Raw genomic sequence first — 27,849 nt, forward strand, 5'->3', positions numbered from 1 at the left:
CTGAATTGAGAAAAAATCTATGTAGGCGAGTCTGAATTGAGAAAAAATCTATGTAGGCGAGTCTGAACTGAGAACAAATCTACGTAGGCGAGTCTGAACTGAGAACAAATCTATGTAGGCGAGTCTGAATTGAGATCAAATCTATGTATGTGAGTCTGAACTGAGAACAAATCTACATAGGCGAGTCTGAATTGAGAACAAATCTACATAGGCCAGTCTGAATTGAGAACAAGTCTACATAGGCGAGTCTGGATTGAGAACAAGTCTACATAGGCGAGTCTGGATTGAGAACAAATCTACATAGGCGAGTCTGGATTGAGAACAAATCTACGTAGGCGAGTCTGGATTGAGAACAAATCTACATAGGCGAGTCTGAATTGAGAACAAATCTACATAGGCCAGTCTGAATTGAGAACAAATCTACATAGGCGAGTCTGAATTGAGAACAAGTCTACATAGGCGAGTCTGAATTGAGAACAAGTCTACATAGGCCAGTCTGAATTGAGAACAAATCTACATAGGCCAGTCTGAACTGAGAACAAGTCTAGGCGAGTCTGAATGGAGAACAAGTCTACATAGGCGAGTCTGGATTGAGAACAAATCTACGTAGGCGAGTCTGAATTGAGAACAAATCTACATAGGCCAGTCTGAACTGAGAACAAATCTACATAGGCGAGTCTGAACTGAGAAAAAGTCTACATAGGCGAGTCTGAATGGAGAACAAATCTACATAGGCGAGTCTGAACTGAGAACAAATCTACATAGGCCAGTCTGAATGGAGAACAAATCTATGTAGGAAAATCTAAATTGAGAACAAATCTTTTTAATTTAGTCAGAATTGGATAACAGCCATATTGAATTTTTGGTTTCTGTTAACATGTTTTTGTGATTCTGAGTTTGAGGTTGTTTAAATAAGTTTTTTTGAGCATCATAGAAGGATGAGGAGGAGCTCATAGAACAAAAACTCTGTGAAATGGGACACTGTAGACTCGTAGAGGACCATCCAATGGAAAAGGCTGTAACAGAGGTTACAGGAGTCGTGCTGCTCAATCTCATATGTGTTCTGGCTGAAATTCTCTGCATACCATTTCCCTGATCTGATCTGATGTCATAAATATGGCCAAGCTTTTCCCAGCTTATCCCACCAAAGGAGATGGCTCTCAGCAGCACTGATGCCAGACAGCGCCAGATCCCATGCAAGAACTGATTTTGTTATCTAATTAACAAATTAACAAGAATAATGTCATAAACCGATGCTTTTGAAAGCTTTAGATTTTCATTTTTGGAATTAGGGAAATAATTGCGTTGTAGATCCAGCTGCTTCTGCCACCTGTGTTTATCAGTGTTTACTTTTGTGTGAGCGTATGTGGGTGGTTGCTCAGAGATTTGGGATTTTTTTCTGACTACAGTCACACAGGGAACATGAGGATTTTAGATGACTTACAAATCTATCTCCCATTGTTCACTGGAATGCCTTGAAGTCAGAAAACCCATGGCTGGTCGGTACTAAAGGATTATAATTCCATCCGTGATGTCCTCTATTTGGATTGGCCTCAGTTGGCCGCAGTTGTTTATCCAGACTGATAGCTCTGTGTACTCATATAAAAACTGCCACAGTGGGAAAGTTCTCACATCTTTATGACAGCACAGCATATTTGGTCAAGTTCCTACAAAATGTACCTGTATAAGGCAGCTTGCGGTGACATTCCCGTCCCCAGGCAGAGAAGTGCTCAGCGCTCTGAGAGAACCCCAGGCCGCTTCCTCCAGAGACAACGGGCAGGATTGAGCTCACACCACACAGCAGGTTGTCCCCACTGGACAGGGAGATCCAGCTCTGCCCTTGAGCTGCAGCAGCTGGGGCGTTTTATGCAGATTCATGGGTACTGTTTGAGCACTGACACCAAAATGATCTACAGGTACATATCACTCGTTTTTACACCGTTCTTTAACGCTTTTTTAACAGAACATTGAGCCAAAATTACTGAGCCAAAATTGCATTCATATGATTTGATCATCAGCAAAATATATTCTTAGCATGCTCTTTGAATGATTTAGAATCCATTTCAAATAACCTCTAGGGGCTCTTTGACCCAGGCAGAAATTATTGTACTTCTGCTTATACTTTATAATATTTAGTAACTTAGAATACTTATATCCTGAACTTGCACTATACTGTTCAAATGTAATGTACTGTAATGTTATTGAAAGAAGTCTCTTAGGCACACTAAGACTGTATTTATTTGATAAGAAATACAGTAAAAACAGTAATTGTCAAATATTATTAAAATTTAAAATAACTGTTTTCTATTTTATAAATTTTTTAAATGTTATTTATTCCTGTGACGGCAAATGTTCAGCATCATTACTCCAGTCTTCAGTCACATGATCCTTCAGAAATCATTTTAATGCTGATTTGGTTACAAGAAACATTTCTTATTATTATCAGTGTTGAAAACAGTTGTGCTGATTAATATTTTTGTGGAAACAGTGATACTTTTTTTCTGAATTCTTCAAGAACATGAAATGCGTCCTTGCTGAATACAAGTATTAATTATTGCTTTTAAAAAAAATCTTACCAACCGCAAACTATGTCCTGAAACCTGTTTTAAATTTATTAAACTCAGTAGTCGTTTATAAATTTCAAATAACTTTTAACCGATATGGATTTTAAACTAAAGGACAGTAAAATTATTTGATTGGTTCGTTGGATCCGCAAGGTGAACTTTTTTTAATAAGAGGAAAGATTTAAGCCATGATGATCTGTTTATTTAAAGGGATAGTTCACCCTCATGAAAATCCTGTCATCATTTACTCACCTCCATGTTGTTCCAAAGAAGATGTGTTTAAAGTCCCTCTCGATTCAATAATTGTATCCCTTAAAACTCAAACTAAAATGACATATTTATACTTTAAGTTTTTTCCTGAGAAAAAAAATATTCATGTCTTAAAATAGCTTGAATTTAACTACACTCTTGCTACATTTACTATACATGAATATCCACTAACTCACACCAGCGCATAGACCCACTCGCTCAACTTATACTCAAGTTACTGTATAAATGCTAAAGGTATTGTTCTTTACAACACACACATGACGGTAATTAATATGATTAGCCTTTTGCTGTTATAAAACAGCTAATCATTTGTTGCTAATGTTACACAAACCATGTTCCCGTTCACCATCTCTGTCTGCCTTCTAACAATCAGCATCCTTAGAAATGCTTTGAACATCATAAAACGTCAGTGGAGAAAGGCATTTTGTTCATCATAACATCGTAATATACATCATATACATACTTCACCCTATATTGCTAAATGTACACATTTTTTCATATCAACAGAAAAAATATACCACTATGGTTCCACAGAAAAAGGAAGTCATACTTGGGACAATGAGTAAATGATGATAGAATGTTCATTTTTGGATGAATTTTAATTAAAAAAAAAAGTGTCCCTTTGAAGGTGCAGTGTGTATTATTTATAAGGATCTATTGACAGAAATTCAATATAATATACATAACTATGTTTTCAGTAGTGTATAAAGACCTTACACAATGAACTGTTATGTTTTTATTACCTTAGAATGAGCCATTTCTATCTACATACACCGCGGGTCCCCTTACAAAAAAATCACCTTTTTGCGCCGCCATGTTTCTACAGTAGCCCTAAACGGACAAACTTCTCTACAGAGCACTAGTCACTCTCTGCTCTCTCCGACGACAAAATATTTTTCCTGTGTTTTCACCATAGCTTCTCTATGTGCTTCGAAAGGGAGGGGTGAGTGGTGTGTTATTGCAATTCACAACCTCACCGCTAGATGCTGCTAAAATTCACACACTGCACCTTTAAGAAAAAAAGTAAGGTAGCCTATTCCGTTTCAACACTATTCAAGCACAAGTCGCCCAAATAAATACTTTAGTACAGAAATATAATTAATTTACTCGGGTACATCCCTGATTTTATTGAAGAGCCCGTTCAGCATGGCTTATTTTGCAGTCATGTTTTTGAACAGCAGTTATCAGCTGTGTATTGTAATATTAATTTACTTCCGCACTTATTCATTATACAAAAATAAATTGCATGACCTCTAACGGCTTACACAAGAAAATTAGCAAATTAAATGAGCCATGGATTTAGTTTCTGTTTGATTAAATTAAGCAGTTGGGATTTACAGTAATAGACTTCACAAAGCTGGGGAAAAAATCAGGCCAAAGTGTTTAACTGCGATTCAAAAATGTGAAGCAGGTTTTCTAAAGCGTGTTTGCTGCTGTTCGGTTACATTCTTGACATGTTTATTATAAATGTAGACACTTTACATTTCCAGAGCATGTCTTTAGAAGGTTTTGGAATGAAAAGGCAAGCACTCATACTGTATAATCAGTGCATGAAAGCATGTGTCAAATATCAAAGGTTTTGTTTATGAGGTGAAACACCAGTATGAGTCAGAGGTGTTATTCTAGCCGTAGAAGGAGGAGCTACTGCTGGGTAAAATAAAGCTATTAGCTCTGATTAGCAGCCAGCTTGATCTGCTTTGACTCACACTGGTTCTTTATGCTAATGACTAGCAATACAACTAATCCCATATGACAGCTGGGATTATTCTGAGGGGATAGAGGGAGAGAGGTTAGGTCCATAGTTGCGCAGAAGGAAAAGGTTATGTTGACAAAATGTAAATCTGTTCTTACATAATCCTGTCATGTTTGATGAACAGTCACAAAGCATCAATTATAGGGGTTCTGTACATCTTATTATCATAGCCAGACTGACAGACCCATACTGTATATGTGCCATGCAGAAGCCAGTGCGGATGATGATCTTGTTTACCAGGATGAAGTTACTGTACACCTATAATATTAATTTTTATTTTCTTTTGTTTTTCTGCTTTATGACGTCAAAGCATGATAATAGCAAGGTAACCTTCTTGAACACTATTAAAAAATAAAGGTTCTAAAGTGGGTTTTGCAGCAATGTCATAGAATAACCATTTGGTTACCCAAAGAACCTTTCATTGAACAGTTTTTAAAATAACCATGTTTTTCTTACTGCAAAGAACATTTCACTATAAAGAACCTTTTGTACAATAGAAAGATTCCATAGATGTTAAAGGTTCTAAATGGAACCATCGATGCCAATAAAGAACCTTTGTTTTTAAAAGTGAACTGGCCAATTCACCCTTCGCCGTAAGTTTGATTGACAGGCGATCTGACCAATCACATCGCCGAAACTGCCGTTTTGTACGACAAAGCAGTCAGGAGAGTTAGTAGATTAAAGGGATAATTCACCCAAAAATGAAAATTTGACATTTATCTGCTTACCCCCAGGCCATCCAAGGTGTAGGTGTCTTTGTTTCTTCAGTAAAACACAAATGGAGATTTTTAACTTCAACCGTTGCTGTGTGTCACTCATAGAATGCATGTCAATGGGGTCTAGTTCTATTAGGGTAAAAAACATGCACAGACAACTTCAAATTAATCCATGCGGCTCGTGACGACACATTGATGTCTTAAGACACGAAACGATCGTTTTGTGCGATAAACCGAACAGTATTTATATCATTTTTTACCTCAAATACAACACCATGTCCAACAGCCCTGAAAGCGCAGCACTTCCGGAAAGGAAGGTCAATGTACACGATCTAGTGTAGAGACATCACTTCCTGTGTGTGAGGTTAAATGATACAATTGTGTGAGCAATGTGTCTGTATTGTTTTGGTCTTAAAGGGTTAGTCTACCCAAGAATTTAAATTCTGTCACTAATTACTCACATGTCATTCGAAACCCGTAAGACTTTCGTTCATCTTCACAAGTCAAACAAATTGAGTTTTCTGTCTCTCCATTGACATATTATGCAACTAATACTTTTAAGCCCCAGAAAGGTAAGACATCATAAAAAGTTATTCATGTGACCCAGTGGTCTAACACCAATTTCATGAAGTGACGCAAGTGCTATGTTTGCGCAAAAAAAAACATAATTTAGCACTTTATTTAAAATATTAATCTCCAATAGACAATGTCTGCTCTCGTGCCAACACAGCATACATGCGTCGTGGTGCTCTCGTAAACGCGCGTTGGAGGTTAATATTTTGTAAAGTGGTAAATTATGTTTTGTTTTGCACAAACAAAGCACTATCACTTCATACAATTGAGGACAAACCACTGGAGTCACATGGATTACTTTTATGATGTTTTTACTACCGTTCTGGGGCTTGAAAGTGTCAGTTGCGTAGACTGTCAGTGGAGGGACAGAAAGCTCTCAGATTTCATTAAAAAGATCTTCATTTGTCTTCTGCAGTCTTACGGGGTTGGAACGACATGAAGGTGAGTAATTATTGACAGAATTTTCATCTCTTTAATGTGGGGACAAAAAAAGTGCCTTTACCCATTGGAACTATAGCGAATTATCTAAGGAAATAACTTTTTAAAAGAGCTAATAGAATTACACATTTTAATATCAGCTAACTAAATAGTCAGTTAGTCCCCCCAGCTCCAGTGCCGATTGGTGTATACTTTTTATCTTATAGTACTGCCCAATTTTCAGATTTAATTGTGTTTCTAAATCAGTGACTTTCTCGACTGTTCTAGAGAGGAGCAACTTCTTAACTTATGACTATGTATCTGGATAAACTAAGACGTTAAAAATGAGCTGTGTCCTCAGAGGGCTCTTGCAAAACCATGTTTGACTAAACTAATTTCCTGTTAGAGCTCTTTATTTGGACGAGAGTATAATAAAGTGGGTGATCTCTGACTGAGTCTCATTATCAGGGGGACGTTTAGAGAGATCTTTGTCTCAGGATGCCAGAATAGTTTTTCCATCAGGGGACGCCAAAGTGTGACAGTCTCAGATTAAGCTCACTTTAATGACACACTTACACTCAGTTAAGACTGTCAGGCAGAGTAGGGCTGTTCAGCTACAGTCCTGGAGGGCCACTGCACTGCAGAGTGTAGCTCCAAAACCTTCATGGGACTTTAGTTTGTGTCTGTTTGCTTTGAGGTCATCTATATGTGACCCTGGACCACAAAACCAGTCATAAGTTGCATGGGTATAGTTGTGGCAATAGCCAACAATACATTATATGGGTCAAAATGATCCATTTTTTCTTTTATGACAAAAATCATTAGGAGATCAAGTAAAAATCATGTTCCATGAAGATATTTAGTAAATTCCCTACAGTAAATATATATAAAAATGTATTATTATTAGTAATATGCATAGCTAAGAACTTCATTTGGACAACTTTAAAGGCGATTTTCTCAATATTTAGATTTTGTTTGCACCCTCAAATTCCAGATTTTCTAATAGTTGTCTCTCGACCAAATATTGTTCTATCCTAACAAACCATACATCAATGAGAAGCTTATTTATTCAGCCTTCGGTTGATGTAATAAATTGGTTTTGTGGTCCAGGGTCACATATGTGTATTCCTAAAGTAGAACATTCTAAAAGTAAAACTCTCTTTCAGCAAATTGGGCCAATAAAAACATTTATATACATAATATAATCTTAATATGATTTTACACAACATTAAACAAGAAGTGAATTTTGAGTCCTTTTGGACACAATATTGCCAAATCTAGCGTCTATTTTTGCTTTGCTTTTTTTTTTTTTGCTTTGACAGTTTCATTGCTAAATGAACCAGAGTTATTGAACAAATCGTTTGAGCGAATGATTTAACGACTTACAGTCACTTGTTGGTTATTTTAATATTATTTATATAACATTATTTATAGTATTTATTAATATTGACTTCATTTATTTTATATTTTTATTTCAATTATAGTTAAATTTAGTAATCTTTTTTAGTAATTGATTAGTAATCAGTTTTGTTCTTTTGTCATTTTTATTGTTTTTTTAATATTTCCATTTAGCTTTAAATTATTTTATTTCAATTTTAGTAATTTTAAAAAGTATTGTATATCATACATATTTAAGCTTTTTTATCTAATCATTTATATTTTGTTTATATCTTATTTTATATCACATATTTCTGACAAATATTTAGCAAATTCAGCAAAGAAAGCTGAACCACTAAAGTGCTTTCTGCCTTGAAACGTGCAGTGTATTTTGTGTGTTGACGTAATTTCCACTGAAATAGGAAGAAGGGCGGGACATATTAAGCAGCCCCTCCCCTTTTTAAAATAGCCAATAGCGCTTTGTTTATAGTCAAATCAAGTCACCTTTATTTATATAGTGCTTTTTACAGATTACAGATTGTTTCAAAGCAGCTTTACAGTGATAACAGGAAAATAATGCAACAAAATTTGTTTCGGCTGTGCAGCCGCTCTGGAGAAAACAGTGATGTCATCTAGCTCAGTTCAGTTTGCCAACTCAGTTTAATTCAGTTTATATCACAGCTCGGCCAGAGCAGTTGAGCTTGGCAAAGCCACATTTGACTGCTTATGACAGCCACAGTGTAGGCTAAGAGATTCCTCTTTCAGATTCAATATGAAACCATTACTAAAGCAAAACAGTGAACATAATGATGCTGAGGATGTGTAGTTTGAAAAGTATGTAATTTATGTTACTGTTATCTCTTCTACTCGTCAGTGGTGTTTTTATGGCAGAGTCTGTCTAACCGTTTCTCCTCCTAATCGCTTTCTGTGTAGAATTCAAATGAGTCCGATACGTTCTCTGCGTTGCGGCGGTGCGCATGAAACTAATGCTAAACCAGACTTCATTTGCCCCAGGGGAAAGCACTGTCTGATTCGTTCCCTATCCCCTATATAGTGCATTATGTGCCATTTACCATTTAGAAAATAATAATTGTGTGAACAAGTGACTATTTCAGCCACAACTTCAGCGTCTGTTTATAATATAGGTGGCAGGATGCTTCAGATTCTTGAAAGCATTTGATTGGACAGGAAATCTGATGAGAAGCTGAAGAGGAGAGTGATGTCATCAAAATCATTGTTCCACACTGGCGGAAGTGAGAGACTGTAAGTTTTGAATGCTTATATCTTCTAAATGCGAATTATGTCATTGTTTTGGAGCACACTGGCTTATAGATAACCGCACAAAAAGTATTCTCATCGTTTCATAAAATTAAGGTTGAACCACTGGAGTCACATGGACTATTTTAATGATGTCTTAACTACCTTTCTGTGCCTTGAAAGTGTGTCTATGAATGAAGGGGTCAGAAACCTCTCGGATTTCATCAAAAATATCTTAATTTGTGTTCCGAAGATGAACGAAAGTCTAACGGGTTTGGAAATGACATGAGGGCGAGCAATTAATGACAGAATTTTCATTTTTGGGTGAACTAACCCTTTAAGGCTAACATGCATTCTAAAAGTAAAAAAAAAAAAACATACATTTTGATTTCATCGGGACTTAAACATGGTTTTTAAGGGTTGGGGTTAACCTTTAACCCAGGGGTTAAAAATGTGCTGTAATTTAAAAGCAAAGAGGCACAAATTGTATATTTTGTATTATTTGAATTGCAGTATTATAAATTCCTTAGATTGTTTCATCAGTCATTCCTTTTATGACCAGATGAATCTGGAATGTTCTGGGAGAGCATTGATGAATATCCTTTGAACTTTTACCTTAGGAACCGAGTTCGCCGGGAAAGGTTTCAGGGTTGGTTTTGGACAGCTTTTTATATGATGTTGGGTTGCTGTTAGGGCTGGTCCGAGACGGAATACCATTTTTTTGAGCTTCGAAGCTTCGGTAGTAATCAACACCAAATATTCGATTGAGATTGATAATAACGGGTAATATGCTTGCTGCGATAGTCATCCCCAGCACCGCCCCCATCGTCGTTTAGATTTTTTTATAGTTATAAACACTACAAATAAAAACGTGCAGCATGAGCCGAACGAGAGCACAAAAAAGAGGCAGGTGTCAGATTTAATTTATCACGAGAGCGAGGTTGCGGAAGGTTTGGTTTCAAAGCGAAATGTAAAAGCACCAATTTATGTGAGTTTGTCATTGTACTGTTTTGTAGTTGTGTTTTTCATCAAGATCAATAGGTTAATGAACCCACCATTCAAGCAACCTGCCCCCGAATTGGCGCTAATTCTAAACCGAAAGTAAAATGAGCACGAACGCACTGTCATTCATTCAGGGCCACACAGTGCGCACACATTTACGCATTTATTTAACATTCATTCAGGGCGCTGTCATTCATGGTGCGTGTCCACTGGCCGTTTTCAGTTCATTAATTGAATTCACTCGCTTTGCTCCGCTCCGTTATGAATGCCCAAGCGGCCGTGTGCATTTTACTTTCGGTTTAGAATGAGCTATTTAAAAGCCCCCGTCGGTGATACCAGTCGTCACATCCCTAACAGGTTAAAAAGGCTAATACATTTTGTTTCTATTATTCTATTTTCCACAATGTCAAACAAGTAGCTTAACCCAAAATGCAAGCTCAGGCATGTGCTTCTTCCATAAAAGCTGTAGGGTCTTAGGGTTATCTATATATTTAAATTAAAAATTAGCTCAATAGGGAATTATGGGTATTAATATTTAGGGATTTATGATTAATCATAATGGGTTATAATCTAATCACAAATCTCCAAAATCACCCAAAAGGGGAATACCTAACCTCTGTATTTTATGCAATATATAATATATATATGGTTAACAACAAATTATTGCAATTAACTACAGATATATCTATATTAAATAATCACAGAATAACCTAGGGAGCTGATTCAAAATTCCTCTCCGTTCCGTTTAAAGAACGAGCGGAGATTCTTTATCCACTCACCAGGTCTATTCTTCCTACCCAATTTTCGGGAAGTTTATCCCTCTGGCCACAAAGGACAAACTTTCCGAGTTATGGTATTAATTAAAGCATTCAACGATGCTTATAAGAGCTCGTAGCTTAGATCTGACATTAAAGGGACTCGTGTTCCGTGAGCAAAACAATGACAATCAAAACGTGAATATCATGGTTTTAATAAAGATTAATACTACGATTACAGATGACTACATAAAGAATACATGTATTTACAGAATAGTGGAAAGTAAAGAGGAGGATGAGGGGAAGGGAAAGGAAAGGAAGGAGGGTAAGATCGTGTCCGATCCGACACCTTCCCAGACAAAACCATTGGAGCCAGCAAGAACTATATCACCTTAAACAGGGGTACAATCTTAAAACGCATCTAAATTTCGGTAGAATTGATACTTGCATGGTTTCTTGGTGTTGTGTAAAGCAAGATGCGTGCGTTGGCGTTTCTCAGAGTGTTTGCGCGCTGAAGCGTTCTCTCCGTTTGGTTCTTCCAGAGCTTCGTTGGTCCGCGGGACTTTTAAAGGTGTTTGGGAAGGGAGCGTCTTGGAAGGGAAAGTTCATCTCGTCCAGCTAAGTGCGTCCGCTGACTGCGTCGCGGAGCGCGTCGATCTTCAAAGGAAACATCAGCTTGGCTGGACCGCGCCGGCTCGCAGGTCGAAGCCTGCGAGCCGCGCTGATGAGATGGGAGGAAAAGGAAATTTGTCTCGTCGGGGTCCTTGCAGGTTGACAGAGCGACAATGTGTGGGTGTTTCTGTCCTTTAAAGTCCATTAACTATGCCCATTTTCCCTGAGACGACCAATCGTTGGTGTGAATTTCAGGCGGGAGAGACTTTCTTTGTTCGGACTTTATTACTCAATGGAATGTTCTTGCTGGAAGCCAGAATTAGTAAAGTTTCACTCCAAAGACCTAACCATACTAGTGGTACATCTCATAATCATATACTTTGTACCATTGACTAAGACAGAGAAAAAGGAACATTTAGACATCAGACATGCCTTGGTTTACAGACATGAAGGCAGTGCATCTTCTATACAGAGCAATTTGGAGCGTTTAAGATAGCTCTTACATCACGCAAGCATAAGAAATATAGGGAGCATGCATACACTTAAGAAATCATCATATATGTAATTTCTGGGATAGTTTAATTAAAGGCTAAATAGAGGGGAATGCTTGTGTGTGTGTGTGTGTGTGTGTTTGTGTGTGTTTGTGTTAGAGTCAACCCCCCATGGCCCCTCCAGACTGAAGGGTGAGGGAACTGTTCTGGCTGATTAAAATCTGATTGAAGTTCAGAAAGGGCCATCGCTAGTATCTTCTGGTCATCTTCTAGCTGGCCATTAAACAGTCGGAGGTGCCATTTGACTCAGACCCGCCGGAGCCAGTGGGGCAGAAATTTAATTTATATGCAGAGCTGTTTGGAGGAAAGCATCTCTGATCACTTTGATCCTAGTTGAGAGACACTCCAGACGCTACAAAGCACATGCAGTTGTATGCTCTAGACAGATAATAGCTACTCCAGTTGCAGGGAACACTTTAGTAGGCTAAGAAGAAGCAAATATACACTCACCTAAAGGATTATTAGGAACACCTGTTCAATTTCTCATTAATGCAATTATCTAATCAACCAATCACATGGCAGTTGCTTCAATGCATTTAGGGGTGTGGTCCTGGTCAAGACAATCTCCTGAACTCCAAACTGAATGTCAGAATGGGAAAGAAAGGTGATTTAAGCAATTTTGAGCGTGGCATGGTTGTTGGTGCCAGACGGGCTGGTCCGAGTATTTCACAATCTGCTCAGTTACTGGGATTTTCACGCACAACCATTTCTGGGGTTTACAAAGAATGGTGTGAAAAGGGAAAAACATCCAGTATGCGGCAGTCCTGTGGGCGAAAATGCCTTGTTGATGCTAGAGGTCAGAGGAGAATGGGTCGACTGATTCAAGCTGATAGAAGAGCAACTTTGACTGAAATAACCACTCGTTACAACCGAGGTATGCAGAAAAGCATTTGTGAAGCCACAACACGCACAACCTTGAGGCAGATGGGCTACAACAGCAGAAGACCCCACCGGGTACCACTCATCTCCACTACAAATAGGAAAAAGAGGCTACAATTTGCACAAGCTCACCAAAATTGTACAGTTGAAGACTGGAAAAATGTTGCCTTGTCTGATGAGTCTCGATTTCTGTTGAGACATTCAGATGGTAGAGTCAGAATTTGGCGTAAACAGAATGAGAACATGGATCCATCATGCCTTGTTACCACTGTGCAGGCTGGTGGTGGTGGTGTAATGGTGTGGGGGATGTTTTCTTGGCACACTTTAGGCTCCTAAGTGCCAATTGGGCATCGTTTAAATGCCACGGCCTACCTGAGCATTGTTTCTGACCATGTCCATCCCTTTATGACCACCATGTACCCATCCTCTGATGGCTACTTCCAGCAGGATAATGCACCATGTCACAAAGCTCGAATCATTTCAAATTGGTTTCGTGAACATGACAATGAGTTCACTGTACTAAAATGCCCCCCACAGTCACCAGATCTCAACACAATAGAGCATCTTTGGGATGTGGTGGAACGGGAGCTTCGTGCCCTGGATGTGCATCCCACAAATCTCCATCAACTGCAAGATACTGTCCTATCAATATGGGCCAACATTTCTAAAGAATGCTTTCAGCACCTTGTTGAATCAATGCCATGTAGAATTAAGGCAGTTCTGAAGGCGAAAGGGGGTCAAACACAGTATTAGTATGGTGTTCCTAATAATCCTTTAGGTGAGTGTATTTATTAAGTATAACAAGGTTGGGTTCCTTCAACTGTCCATCCTATTAAAAATGGTTAGGCTATATAAGATAATTGTAAAAAAGAGTATTGTATTTCACCAGATTTTATAGTGTAAACATATTCAAGTGCGAATGAGAACCATTTCGAGGGGGATGCCAGGTGTTCAAAAAAGCAGAACAAAAAAAACCACACAAATATTCGAATCCCAAAATTGAAATTTGAAATACCGACCCACCGAACGAATATTCAGGTCCAGCCCTAGTTCCAGTCAGGTTTTAGTTTGTAATTCCTAAAAACCCAAACTTATTTTGTGTGAGAGTCTTTGCAATCGTGATTCGTGTCTACTCGCTTAGAGAGGAAATCAAAACATTTTCAGGTTTAGTCTTAATATCTAAGTGCACCAGTCAGGTCGAATCACATGGGCCGAGTTTGGGCTTTAACTTGATGTGTAGTTTCGAGCTCCTTCACTGAATGGCACGTTTTGTCCAATCATTGTCATAATCCCACAGCAGCACAGGGAAGTTTTGGGGAAAGCAGTGGCACACGTGCCAAATGCATTTTGGGACATTGTGTGACCTGACATGAGCCTCGTTTGCTGCTTTCAGGATGGTTAGCTTTCATATTAATGCTGTATGTTACATTTCATTTGACAACCAGATGTCAGTAACATTAGTCAGTAACATTTTTCAGGGGTTTATTATATGCCAAAAGATGTCAAATCAAATCATACCCTTTTTCAAGTGTTTGCAGCGGACTACATGTGACACTGCGAAATGAGAATGCCATCTGCATTATAAACGTATCCAAATGTATCACACTCACACATACACACATAGTCCCATCCAGATGGATTGTCTTCACTCTCGCTGTTGAGAGCAGCACTGAGCCGCTGGTGAGAGACTGCAGTTATTTCAGTCTCATTGCAGTCTCTCTCTCTCTCTCCCTCTCTTCCTCTCCCACTCTCTCTTTCCTCTCTCCTTATCGTCTCTGATTGAGCATCATTCTCACATGCTACGCTTTCATGCCTCCTCTTTCACACTCACTCTCTCTCCCTCTCTGTTAGCTTCTCCTTCACTTACAGCCCCAGTGATCATGCCGCATCCCGCTGTCTCTCTGTCCTCTCCTCCGCCTGTCTGCTTTTGTTTACATATATCTTCATCAAACTGACTGTTTTTTTTTTTGTGCCAGCCTAACTGCATTCGCCTGTTTTTTGGTGAGGGGACATTTAGATGCGGGACGCAACGAGTTTTTCACCTTGCAGCTCACTCATCTGGACTGCTTTTCGGGTCCTGTTCAGTCCTGGACTTTCAGGAATACATCGATCATCCGGTTTGCTGCCCGCCGAGTGTTTTCCCAGAGTCCCGGAGTCTGTTGCATAGCTGTGGGTCTCCTGTAGTGCACTCGGACTGCTCTTATAGTCTCTGATGAGCGTGGGCTGAAGAAAACCCCCCTCTGCCCGTTTTCAGCCTGAGGAGAAACACCGTTGAGGGTCAGCTAAGATCAGTGGAGAGGAAAGAGTAACAAAAACGAGGCAACACGAAGAGAAGAGTGAAGGGCAAAGCAGTACCCCACCGGTTAAGAAGAGCATCAAACGCCGGCACAGACGGGATCAGCTCCTGTTGGGAATAAGAGCGAGAGTTTAAGAAAGAGAGTTTAGAATTTTTAAACTCTAAACTAGCAACTAAACTCTTCAGCTTTTGAGATCCAACCAAGAACTGCATACCGATTCTCTTGGACTTCTCTTGCTCAAGTTCCTTTGCAGCTAACAACCATGCAGGTGTCCTTCGCGTGTACAGATCACGGGTTGAAGGCCCCGCGCACCAGCGAGCCGAACAAGCAGAACACGTCGAGTCCGAAGACGGCCAGCGCGGCACGGGCACGGTTCCGAACGGTGGCGCTGATTGCTCGCAGCCTGGGCTCCTTCACGCACAGGCACCACATTTCCCTGAAAGAGTCCACTGGAAAACTCACCGGCATGAAGTACAGGTATGGAAAACTTCCGGCAACCACAGAAAACTCAGTTCTGACACAGTTTGAGTATCCTTTCACACTGACAGCTTAGATTTTTGATTACGCTGATCTTTGTTATACTCAAAATTAAATTGAAAAAGGTTTCTATTAAAAAATAGCAGTTTACTCTGTGAATGAACAAACTCATTTTACTGAAATCTTAAAGGAATAGTTAAAAAAAGAACTGTCAGTAAATTCTGTCATAATTTACTCAATCTCATGTGGTTCCAGACTTTCTTTGGTGGAACTCAAAATATTTTTAAATAATTTAAAAGTCATTGGGGTCCAAAACACACTGGACCTACTGTAACTGACTTACAAAAAAAGATATGAGCCAGCTTTTAACTGCCGAGCTGCAAGTTATCATCATGTTTTGTCCATCGTTACAGTTGCAGGATTTCGTGAGTAGCAACTAGCAAGTAAACATCCGTAAAACTCTGACAGAAACGGACGTGGCATGCACTTGCATCACAGCTCCCCCTACTGTGTGGATCCGTTTCTTCATTGTTACATTATGAATTCTGCTTTCATCATTTGCAATATATCCATCTTTAGTGATTTTGCAACTGTTTACTATGTTTTGTTGTCCAAAGAGGTGGACTTAGAAGTTTTTTGCAAAACATGGACTTAGCTGGTTTTGCAGCAAAATACAGTTAAATTGACTAAAGTGACATTTTTGAAAATATTCCATTTCAATAACTGACTGAAAACCTTTTCATTGCCATTAAAGTGAAATTACTGAACCTAAACTTAGAAGTCTGGTAAAAATGCTGATTTAAAAGAAAACATTTCAGACGGACTTCATATGTAATAATGTATGTATGTAAAATAATGTGATTAAATATATAAATCAAAACTGCCTTATGTTACTGAATGAAATGTCGACCCAGGACAAGCTTTTTGCTCAAAATGTTGCTTTTTTTTAAAATGAAACTTACCTACATTCAAGTGCTGACAAAAAAAGAATATGAAGCTGGAATAAAATGTTTTTTTATATATTGCATGTTTAGATATTCATACAACAAAATATTCTGGGGGCCATGAAAATTTGGTGAAAATGGTCAAAAAAGGCTGGCAGTGGCTAGCAACTTAAAAAAATAAGAAACGCTGGCGAGGAAAGAGAAAAGAGTTTATAGTTCATGCAGAAAAATGTATAGGAGTCTTAAAGTGATTGTTTGCATGTGTGGTTAATAATGAGATTTAGTGGAGTGATTGAAAAAGTGAAAAGTCAATTGTGATTGGCTACAAAAAAAAATGTACACTGAAAACGAACAGCGGTTTCTTGTCTTGTGTGTGAAATAGTGAATTAGAGTAAAGCCTGGTGCAGAGAGCAGAAAACATTCGGTGTATGTGTGTGAATATGAGGGGGAGGTGTGAACTAATGGTTTTTGTGCTGGAAATAATTAATTGCATCTGAGACACAAGTATACCACAAGCATGCAACAGTTATCGCATATCTACTAGTTTCCATAACGACAGAGAACTGGCAGTTTGCCTGCGCTTTACTCTAATTGGACACATTAGCTGTCGGACGGGTCATAATTGGGCAGCAGGGTAAACCTGAACACCCTCGGCTGACGTCCAGCTTCAAGCACTTGTGTTTGAAATTTCTACACTTTCAATTAATTAATTGAGTGATTAGCAGGGCTATTTGAGGAAATAAATGTGTCTTGATCTTTTGAAATAAGAGTTTGATGTTCAAAACCGTAAATTTTAAAACAGATACTGTAATTCCTGAACAGCAGAAGAGCAAATGATATTAAAATGTGAGGAACCTTGTGCTGCTCCTGCTGCTTCCTGTATATCTTCAGGTGTAGGAAGGTGTGGCTGAAGTTTTATTTTTTACAAGATTCAGGTAATTTTAGTCTGACCTTAAAGAGTTTGTGTGGCACATTTCAGCATGGTTTGTTTTTTGAACCTGTCACAAGGTAACGCATTGCAGACAGGTTGTTATTGACGGATGGAGCAGCGCAAGCTATATCCTGTGTAAGCATAGCAAAGAGCTGTTCATTTTACATGCAAAGAGGCTACTTACATATAGTCTTAAAGGGTTAGTTCACCCAAAAATGAAAATTCTGTCATTAATTACTCACCCTCATGTCGTTGGACACCCGTAAGACCTCCGTTCATATTCGGAACACAAATGAAGATATTTTAGTTGAAAGCTGATGGCTGAGAAAGGCTTCACACAGGCCTCCATTGGCATTCAGTACATTGACACTTCCAAGATCCATGAAAGGCACTTAAAACGTCGTTACAAAGTCTATCTCACCACAGTGGCTCTACAATAATCATACAATGCGACGACAATAGTTTTTGTGCGCAAAAAAAAATCAAAATAACACCTTTATCCAACTTGTTCTTGTCTTCCGTGTGCGCCTCCACGACGCATGCGCGAGAATATGACGTAGCGCCGGTGTTCGGGAATCGATGAAATACACACTTAAGCTCCATTTTGAGCACTAAGCCGAGACCTAAAGCACGATCAATGTAGAATCCAACAGCTTAGACACGCGCGTCTTCCTCTGCTCGTAAACAAATCGCTTCTGGGTCATATGTCCGAACGCCGGATCTGCGTCATATTCTCGCGCATGCGTCGTGGAGGCATACACGGAAGTCGAGAACAAGTTGGATAAAGGTGTTATTTTGATTTTTTTTTGCGCACAAAAACTATTGTCGTCGCATTGTATGATTATTGTAGAGCCACTGTGGTGAGATAGACTTTGTAACGACGTTTTAAGTGCCTTTCATGGATCTTGGAAGTGTCAATGTACTGAATGCCAATGGAGGCCTGTGTGAAGCCTTTCTCAGCCATCAGCTTTCAACTAAAATATCTTCATTTGTGTTCCGAATATGAACGGAGGTCTTACGGGTGTCCAACGACATGAGGGTGAGTAATTAATGACAGAATTTTCATTTTTGGGTGAACTAACCCTTTAAAGGCACAGCAGCAAAATAAATAAATACAAATAAATAAAAACTGTTTAATTCTAAGGGTGAGGAAAAGAGTGTGGGAAATTGTTAACTGATTTGTGATATAAGGGTAATATAATAGTTGTTTAGTTAGTTTTCAAGACTATTTCCCCTCCCTTTCTCAAAATCACAAATCATTTAACCATTTTCCTACCTCTTTTCCTTACCCTTACAATATAATAGTGGCCAAAAATGATGTCCGGCCTAGCAAAATTGTTCAAATATTATTCCAATTTGTTAAAGATTTTGTATGCTAACTGCCTTGTTGAGCTTGGAGTCAATTGTTTTATTTGTGATAACGCAATAAAGCATGCAAAACCCCACACATATTTTTTTGTCAGGCAGTCATACAAAGAAATTATGAACACAAACACATGCAAAAACAAAAGTGAATAAAAGGAGAGATCCAACTAATTATTAATAACTGATTATGTTGTAGTCAATATATGCTATTCCTGCGAGCTTTGCATAGTAAAATAAAACCTGTAGCTGTAGTTAACAAATGTCCCCTCCTTCCTACTGTGTGTATATACACTGAACAGGCATTACATTATGACCTTATGAAAGGGAAGTAAATAACACTGATTACCTCTTCATCACAGCACCTGTTAGTGGGTGGGATATATTAGGCAGCAAGTGAACATTTTGTCCTCAAAGTTGATGTGTTAGAAGCAGGAAAAATGGGCAAGCGTAAGGATTTGAGCGAGTTTGACAAGGGCTATATTGTGATGGTTAGTTAGACGACTGGGTCAGAGCATCTCCAAAACTGCAGCTCTTGTGGGTTGTTCCCATTCTGCAGTGGTCAGTATCTATCAAAAGTGGTCCAGGTGGAACAGTGGTGAACCGGGGACAGGTTCATGGGCGGCCAAGGCTCATTGATGCACATGGGGAGTGAAGGCTGGCCCGTGTGGTCTGATCAAAGAGACGAGCTACTGTAGCTCAGATAGCTCAAGAAGTTAATACTGGTTCTGATAGAAAGGTGTCAGAATACACAGTGCATCGCAGTGTGTTGCGTACGGGGCTGCATAGCCACATACAAGTCATGCTGACCCCTGTTCACCGTCAAAAGTGCCAACAGTGGGCACGTGACCAACAGAACTGGACCATGGAGCAATGGAAAAAGGTGGCCTGGTCTGATGAATCACATTTTCTTGATGGCTGACTGGGTTCGTGTGCGTCGCTTACCTGGGGAACACATCACACCAGGATGCACTATGAAGAAGGCAAGCCAGCGGAGGCAGTGTGATGCTTTGGGAAATATTCTGCTGGGAAACTTTGGGTTACTTTGACACGTACCACCTACTTAAACATTGTTGCCACCACGGTATTCCCTGGTGGCTGTGGCCTCTTTAAGCAGGATAATGTGTCCTGCCAAAAAACAAAAAAATGGTTCTGGAATGGTTTGAGGAGCACAACAACGAGTTGTGTACAGGACTTAAGGATCTGCTGATAACATCTTGGTGCCAGATACCACAGCACACCTTCAGGGATCTAGTACCTCGACAGGTCAAGGCTGTTTTGTCAGCAAAAGGGGGACCAACACAATATTAGGAAGGTGGTCATAATGTTATGCCTGGTCGGTGTACACACACACACACACACACACACATAGTAGGAAGGAGGGGACATTTCAAACTACAGCTACAGGTTTACTTCATGTATGTATATATATATATATATATATATATATATATATATATATATATATATATATATATATATATATATATATATATATATATATATATATATATATATAGACATGTTAGAGAAAAAGCTGAGAAGATATTAAATGAATTACCGTATAATTTGACTTATTAAGGTCATAATAAAGTCATGTAACAAAACAAAACTGTTATTTCAAACACACTGGGGCACAACCTGCCTCTTATAGGTTGTTTTCACAGGGAAAAGTTAACCATGAGTAATGACCCTCTGTTTATCCGTATATGTCGGATGTCCTGAAGAAAGAAATATCTGTCTCTGTGGTTTAATCATCTGCCGCTCACTGTGATTTAATCTTTAGAAATAGCAATTGCTCTGACAGCGTAGAACCTCGGGTCTTTTTGCAACATTACTTTTTTTTTTTAAAGTCCTGCTTTTAACATCTTTCTGTTGCACCATGTGTCTGTGATTTAAGAGTGTGTTTGTAGTGAGTGGTCATAATGTATAAAATGGATGTAATTGAATAAATGTGTGACATGAAAGTTAATTGCTGTTCCATCTCTGTGTTTGTTCTGCTCAGGGTTCAGAATTAACTTTTTGCTGCACATGCTAATGGCAAGTATGTTGCGAAAATGTACATGCCATTATCTGTTTGCATAATTTCCTTTATTTATTTAGTCCCTTTTGACAAAGGAATTATTTAAATGTTAAACTTTTTATCAGATTGATTTTATTCGGTTTGCAATAACAACAGATCAAAATTCATAATATATATATAATATATAATCATAATATATATATATATATATATATATATATATATATATATATATATATATATATATATATATATATATATATATATATATATATATATATATATATATATATATATATATATATATATATATATATATATATATATATATATATCTAATTGGGCCTTGGTGAGTGTTAAATTTGGGCCATGCTTCTGCTTAACCTAATCATAACAATTCTGAGCAGCTTTTTTTTCTGTGCTCTCTCTCTCTCTCTCTCTCTCTCTCTCTCTCTCTCTCTCTCTCTCTCTCTCTCTCTCTCTCTCTCTCTCTCTCTCTCTCTCTCTTTCTCCATCTCCCTTACTCTCTGACTTTATAACTGACAAGAAGGCATAAGAAATAGTTTAAAAAACTTTGATGTCCACAGATTTGTAAAAGGTCATATCTTAGTGTGTCCAAGGGATTAAGCATTAACATTGTGTGTGTGTGTATGTGTTTGTGTGTGTCCTTTATCTTTCTTTTATTTGTTCAAATTTTGCCTGCATTTCTGAATTCATAGCACTGAAGCAAACAGTTACAGTGTTTCATGGTTCATTGGCCAGTGTTGCACAGTCCAGATGGGCAGTCGTGCTGTATTTGTGTGTGTGTGTGTGTGTGTGTGTGTGTGTGTGTGTGTGTGTGTGTGTGTGTGTGCGCGTGTACGTGCATTCGTCCTTGTCATTGTATTTGTGTGGGCCTCTGTTTTCCTGGCCATTGGCCTATTAGAAATCGATCAGTGTATGTGTTTTGTTTGGCTTGTAATAATTTTTCTTTACACTATAATGGTCTGTTGTGCTAATATGTGTGTGAACACAGAAGCAGAGAGTCACTGTGTTCCAGAAACTTCTGAAGCACATGCAGGATAAGGAGAACAGACAGCCTAAAGGGCACAGAAATATTCCACTTTCTGGGTTTGTTGGGAGTGACGTTTATCTTGTATTATTAGCCATGTTTACCGGTGCTACTCATAATTGATCTATCTGTCTGGCTCTCGGTTAGTTAGTTAGTTAGTTAGTTAGTTAGTTAGTTAGTTAGTTAGTTGGTAGGCAAGTAAAATATGTTTTGAGCTTATTAGTCATACATATTAAATCATACATTATTAAACATATCATAATTAATCTACATTATCTCTTTATTTATTGCTCCCTTTTGGGTGTCATTAGATCCTTCCTCATGCTCCTCCAAGAAAATTTTTATTTCTCTGATCCACATATGTGCATTTTAAGATATTTGAAGGCCAAAAAAAGATAAAAAAAATAGCTTTAAAACCATATCAGTGGGCAGTAGATTATTTATCAATATCTCCTCTCTCCTCATCTCCATCCCTCTTTCTCTGTATCTTGCCCTGTCTCTTTCCCTCCTAAAGCTAAGCTTTGACTGATAGTCTGTTCATATTTGTCTGTGTCAGAAAAGAAAGAGTCAACTGATATTTATGTTTTACGAATAATTTTCTTAGACAAGTTAGTTTACGGCTACCAGAAAAGGTAACTAGCTTACTTCACAATATGTGCACATTCACTATTATGATGAAAACGGCTTTGTTAATGCTTCTTGTCCCCTCACATTTACAGTCAGTTACTAATTATTACATTACATGTATCATGTAAATTATATATTTTCAATTCAAAATGGTGAAATGAGCCAAAACTTTGTTAGTTTGCATACCTGAACTCAAAGTTCAATACAAAGGGAGATATTTTCTTTTAAAGAAATCGCTTTTTAAGGACTACAACAAATGGCTGGTAGGGACTACAACAAGCTTCTTGTGGGTTACATCACTAACCCTAAAATGTACATAAACCCTGCCCCCGGGAACACACAACAAAAGGGGTGAGGCCATGTTGACAAGAGGAAGAGTTGTTGTATCTTCATGCAACATCTCTGGCTCTGAATGCATCTTACAACAGTTCCCACACGAGCAATTTATAGATTATCATGACATAATATGCTTATCAATGACTTGAAGATAACCACATCAGCTACATAAATTAATCAACTAACCATTCAGAAACGTCCTGTTGCATTCTACATGCTGTCACTTCTTCGCAAGTCTCTCCATCATTGTCCGACTCCGGTTTGAACATAAAAAGCTGAACAGTTTCAGACCTTTTCATGTCTGTGTGATTTAATCAGAGCTGCTAACTCAAGCTCTTGAAGCTTCTCTTCTTGAAAGTGGGCTGGGAGCAGCAGTTCATTTGCATTTAAAGGGACACACGCAAAAATGGCTTACCCTCAAAAAGTGACCATTTTAATATGCTATACAAATTATCTGTGGGGTATTTTGACCTAAAACTTCACATACACACTCCTTATTTTAGACTTATTTTACTTATCTTGTAAAAAGGGGCTTTATAGGACCCCTTTAATATCATACAATCATTTCACAACCTTTATTTTATAGGTACCCTTCAGAAAAATACCACGGTCCAGACCTCGGTGAGCTGGCTACTGCCATGGCTATATTGTACAGCAGCAGCATGTCCCCGGAAATGTCCCCGTTTTACAGCTCGTTCAAAACAACCTGGAGATTAAAGGGTTACTTCACCCAAAAATGAAAATTCTGTCATTAATTACTCACCCTCATGTCGTTGGACACCCGTAAGACCTCCGTTCATATTCGGAACACAAATGAAGATATTTTAGTTGAAAGCTGATGGCTGAGAAAGGCTTCACACAGGCCTCCATTGGCATTCAGTACATTGACACTTCCAAGATCCATGAAAGGCACTTAAAACGTCGTTACAAAGTCTATCTCACCACAGTGGCTCTACAATAATCATACAATGCGACGACAATAGTTTTTGTGCGCAAAAAAAAATCAAAATAACACCTTTATCCAACTTGTTCTTGTCTTCCGTGTGCGCCTCCACGACGCATGCGCGAGAATATGACGTAGCGCCGGTGTTCGGGAATCGATGAAATACACACTTAAGCTCCATTTTGAGCACTACGCCGAGACCTAAAGCACGATCAATGTAGAATCCAACAGCTTAGACACGCGCGTCTTCCTCTGCTCGTAAACAAATCGCTTCTGGGTCATATGTCCGAACGCCGGATCTGCGTCATATTCTCGCGCATGCGTCGTGGAGGCATACACGGAAGTCGAGAACAAGTTGGATAAAGGTGTTATTTTGATTTTTTTTTGCGCACAAAAACTATTGTCGTCGCATTGTATGATTATTGTAGAGCCACTGTGGTGAGATAGACTTTGTAACGACGTTTTAAGTGCCTTTCATGGATCTTGGAAGTGTCAATGTACTGAATGCCAATGGAGGCCTGTGTGAAGCCTTTCTCAGCCATCAGCTTTCAACTAAAATATCTTCATTTGTGTTCCGAATATGAATGGAGGTCTTACGGGTGTCCAACGACATGAGGGTGAGTAATTAATGACAGAATTTTCATTTTTGGGTGAACTAACCCTTTAATTGCAAAAAAGCGTCCAACCAACATACAGCAGCCTGCTGGTTATAGAAGCAATCGTGTAGTAATTATATTATCCAGCAGGTGGCGCTGTGAGATACGCTGACTCTACTTGGCCTCGCGCGCGCGCCGCTAAAACTTCATGAAGAACGAGAGCAGAGCGTCAAATATCCAAAGAAACATCGTTATCGCTTTCAAGGTAGTAACATACTAACTATTCATGTTAAATTAAAATAATACCCTTTGTATGTGCTTTATAACAGAGCCTCAACAGGGTGCGGGATTGTTTTTGTTTTGTTTTGTAAAAAAAACCTAAACAATTACACTTGCAACAAATACATGTGCAGAATACACATACTTTCTGCTTAAAATAAGCCTAAAATGCGAAATAACAAGACAAATTAAGGATGGTAAGAGTTATTTTCAAGCACAAACGTAACAAAACATTTGAAGTAAAAAGTAATTAGTATAAACTTGTGTAAATTAAAATATTAAATACAATTATAAAATGTTAAAATATTTGTTAAATAGTTTCATTTATCATATTTATGTTCTTTTATTTTTGTAATGTGTTTTTGTTACAATATTGTTTTGAACTGCTTGTTATTTACAATGGTTAACTGATTTCATTGTTTTTGTTTTCGCGTGTGCGTTGAATTGTATGAAATAAATCCCTGACCAAAAATCCCAATAGTCAAACTAAATCCTAATAATTTATTAATGTTAGGGAGCCCAACAACAACAACAACAACAAAAACATGTCCCTGTTTTTTAATTAAAAGATAATAACAATAGATTTTAGTGATATTTTGACCACTCAAATAGGAAAAGTCCCCGATTTCCATTTCAGAAATCTGGTCACCTTAGTGTGTTATATATAGGCAGTATTTAGGCATTAGCCAGTTGCCAGTCCCATGCAGCAATAACAGCAGCAGCATGCCAAACACTCCTAGAGTTGTCATGATAGAACTAATCTTATATAGTTAGTTAGTTCATCCCTTGTAGGCAAGTAAAATATATGGTTTGAGCAACATTAGGGTGATATGATGACAGCATTTTAATTTCAGGGGAACTATGCCTTTAATTGTCAGATGAGCTCTGCTAGAGATAACTGAGGAACATCCTGTGGTGCCTAGAAAATCCCTTCCTGCACACAGTTTCCAATCTGTTAATAATCGTATTGCGTTATTCATTTTCTGAGGAGGCTTAATAGTTTTATTTAGAGACTACTTCATTTTTATTAAAAGATAGGACTGTGCACATGAGCTCTCACATAGTAATATCGTTCAGCGCACGCACACACACACACACACACACACACACACACACACACACACACACACACACACACACACACACACACACACACACACACACACACACACACACACACACACACACACACACACACACCTAGTTAGTTAGTCACACTCTGCAGCAGTCCCTCACTGGTCTGAACTCGTTATCAATTCTGTTTTACGACGACTACAGTATCACAAGAGACAGTAATGAGGCCTCACACTCACACACACTCTCACAAGCTCATACTCTTACAACAGTCTTACTGAAACACTCCATGCATGGTGCATACAAATTTAACGGTCATACTGAAATTTTTTGAAATGCTTCTCTTTTATCTGTCTGGTCCTCCAAATGCTTCATGTTGTTTAGTTTATTAAAACCCTTACAAAAAAGTATTGCAACGGTATCATAGTACTTTAGTATATACTATGGTGATGTATTTTTGATACATGGTACATGATTTTTTGGACAGTGTACCATAGTAATATAATGGAACACTACCGTTCAAAAATTCTGTTCAGCAAGGACACATCAAATTGATCAAAAGTGACAGTAAAAACATTTATAATGTTACAAACTATTTCTATTTCAAATAAATATTTTCTGTTCATCAAAGAACCCTGTAAAAAAAAAAAAATCAGTTTCTTAAAAGATATTAAAGGGTTAGTTCACCCAAAAATGAAAATTCTGTCATTAATTACTTACCCTCATGTCGTTCGACACCCGTAAGACCTCCGTTCATCTTCGGAACAGAAATGAAGATATTTTAGTTGAAATCTGATGGCTCTGAAAGGCCTCCATTGGCACAATGGCACGGTACACTCTCAAGACCTTTAAAAGGTACTAAAGACGTCGTTACAAAGTCCATCTCACTACAGTGGTTCTACAATAACTTTATGGAGTGACGAGAATAGTTTTTGTACGCAAAAAAACCCTAAATAACGACTTATATAGTGATGACGATTTCAAAACACGGCATCATGAAGCTTCGAAGCGTTATGAATCAGTGAGTTGATTCAGCAGTTTGGATCGCCAAATTTCAGCAGTTTGGCGGTTTGACACGCGATCCGAATCATGATTCGACTGACTGATTCATTGAACGTAAAGTATATTTTGGATGTTTACTATGGGAGTACTATGGTATTCTTGGAAGTACTTTGTAAGTAATTTAAAACACCATGGGAAATGAATTTCAGTCCAAAAATAATTACTGTGATGATGGTAGTTAGGAATATACCATGGTACTGACATTCATGTTCCATGGTATTTATATGGTACTTCCAAAAATACCATGCTAATACTCTGGTAAATGTCTAAAAAAACTACCACTGCTATGGTACTTTTTAAGTGTATAGTATCAAGTATGGTATTACCATGGTACGTGGTAGCTACACCGTGGTACTATGATAGTGTCTAAACTGTGGTACCAACCATAGTTACAATGGTACCATGCTCAGAAAAACATGTCATTGTTATGGTAGCATGTCCAGACACATGGTGATACCACGTTTTGTAACTGATAGAAGTTATTCTGTGTTGTTATGTTGTGTCTAGCATCCAGTCAAACAAAGAAAAAAACCTGTTTTATTCCTATATCCGCAGTCTTGCACGTGTACAAACAAATGAGTCCTGCTTTCCTGTCATCTGTTCTTCACACACCTTCCTCTGAACAATGTCAGTGAGACGATACATACCGTTTCCATTGGCTTGCCGAGGCATTTCTGAGCTCTTCTGTCACAGAGTCTCTCAGTTCTTCAGCTCTCTGACTCAGCTCGCTGTGATGAGGAAGGATCTATTGACACCCAACAGCGTGCGTGTCTGCTACCCGGAAAAAGACGCACACCCCCATCACGCGGAGAATAGGGAGTTTTAAATTATATATGTCTGCAGCTGAGAATGTGCTGTGGTTGTAATGTCACACAAACTAATAATGGCTCCAAAAAAACGTCAGACGAAAAATATAGAGTGGGAGATGATGTTTGGGTGACATACATCAGTGTGAAGGATGAAGCCACCATTTATAAAAACAACAGATTTGTATTATTTGAAAAGGCAATAATCTGAGAAACCTGACCTGCAGGAATAAGACCTAAGTAGATCATTATCTTTTATTTTGTTTAATTCTTACCCAGATTGTTTCAGGATGTTGATAAGCAGATATTTGAAGG

General features: G+C 38.3%; 1 protein-coding gene across 3 annotated transcripts in view; it reads left to right on the top strand.

Annotated features, from left to right (window-relative positions):
• The first annotated feature begins 1,636 nt into the window (after positions 1–1,636).
• kcnab1b (potassium voltage-gated channel subfamily A regulatory beta subunit 1b) overlaps positions 1,637–27,849 on the top strand; it is a 70,590-nt gene continuing 44,377 nt past the window's right edge. Inside the window, exons 1-2 of one of the 3 annotated variants that reach the window (XM_079819373.1) lie at positions 1,717–1,916; positions 8,816–8,933. In XM_079819373.1, coding sequence (XP_079675499.1) covers positions 8,890–8,933 — 44 coding nt within the window. In that variant the 5' untranslated portion in view covers positions 1,717–1,916; positions 8,816–8,889. Of the gene's footprint in view, positions 1,917–8,815; positions 8,934–14,373; positions 15,501–27,849 lie in introns of those variants that run through there. The other 2 variants (XM_079819371.1, XM_079819372.1) reach the window with 2 other exon arrangements.

The sequence above is a fragment of the Gobio gobio genome (assembly GCF_949357685.1).
Source record: "Gobio gobio genome assembly, chromosome: 6".
Lineage (NCBI taxonomy): Eukaryota > Metazoa > Chordata > Actinopteri > Cypriniformes > Gobionidae > Gobio > Gobio gobio.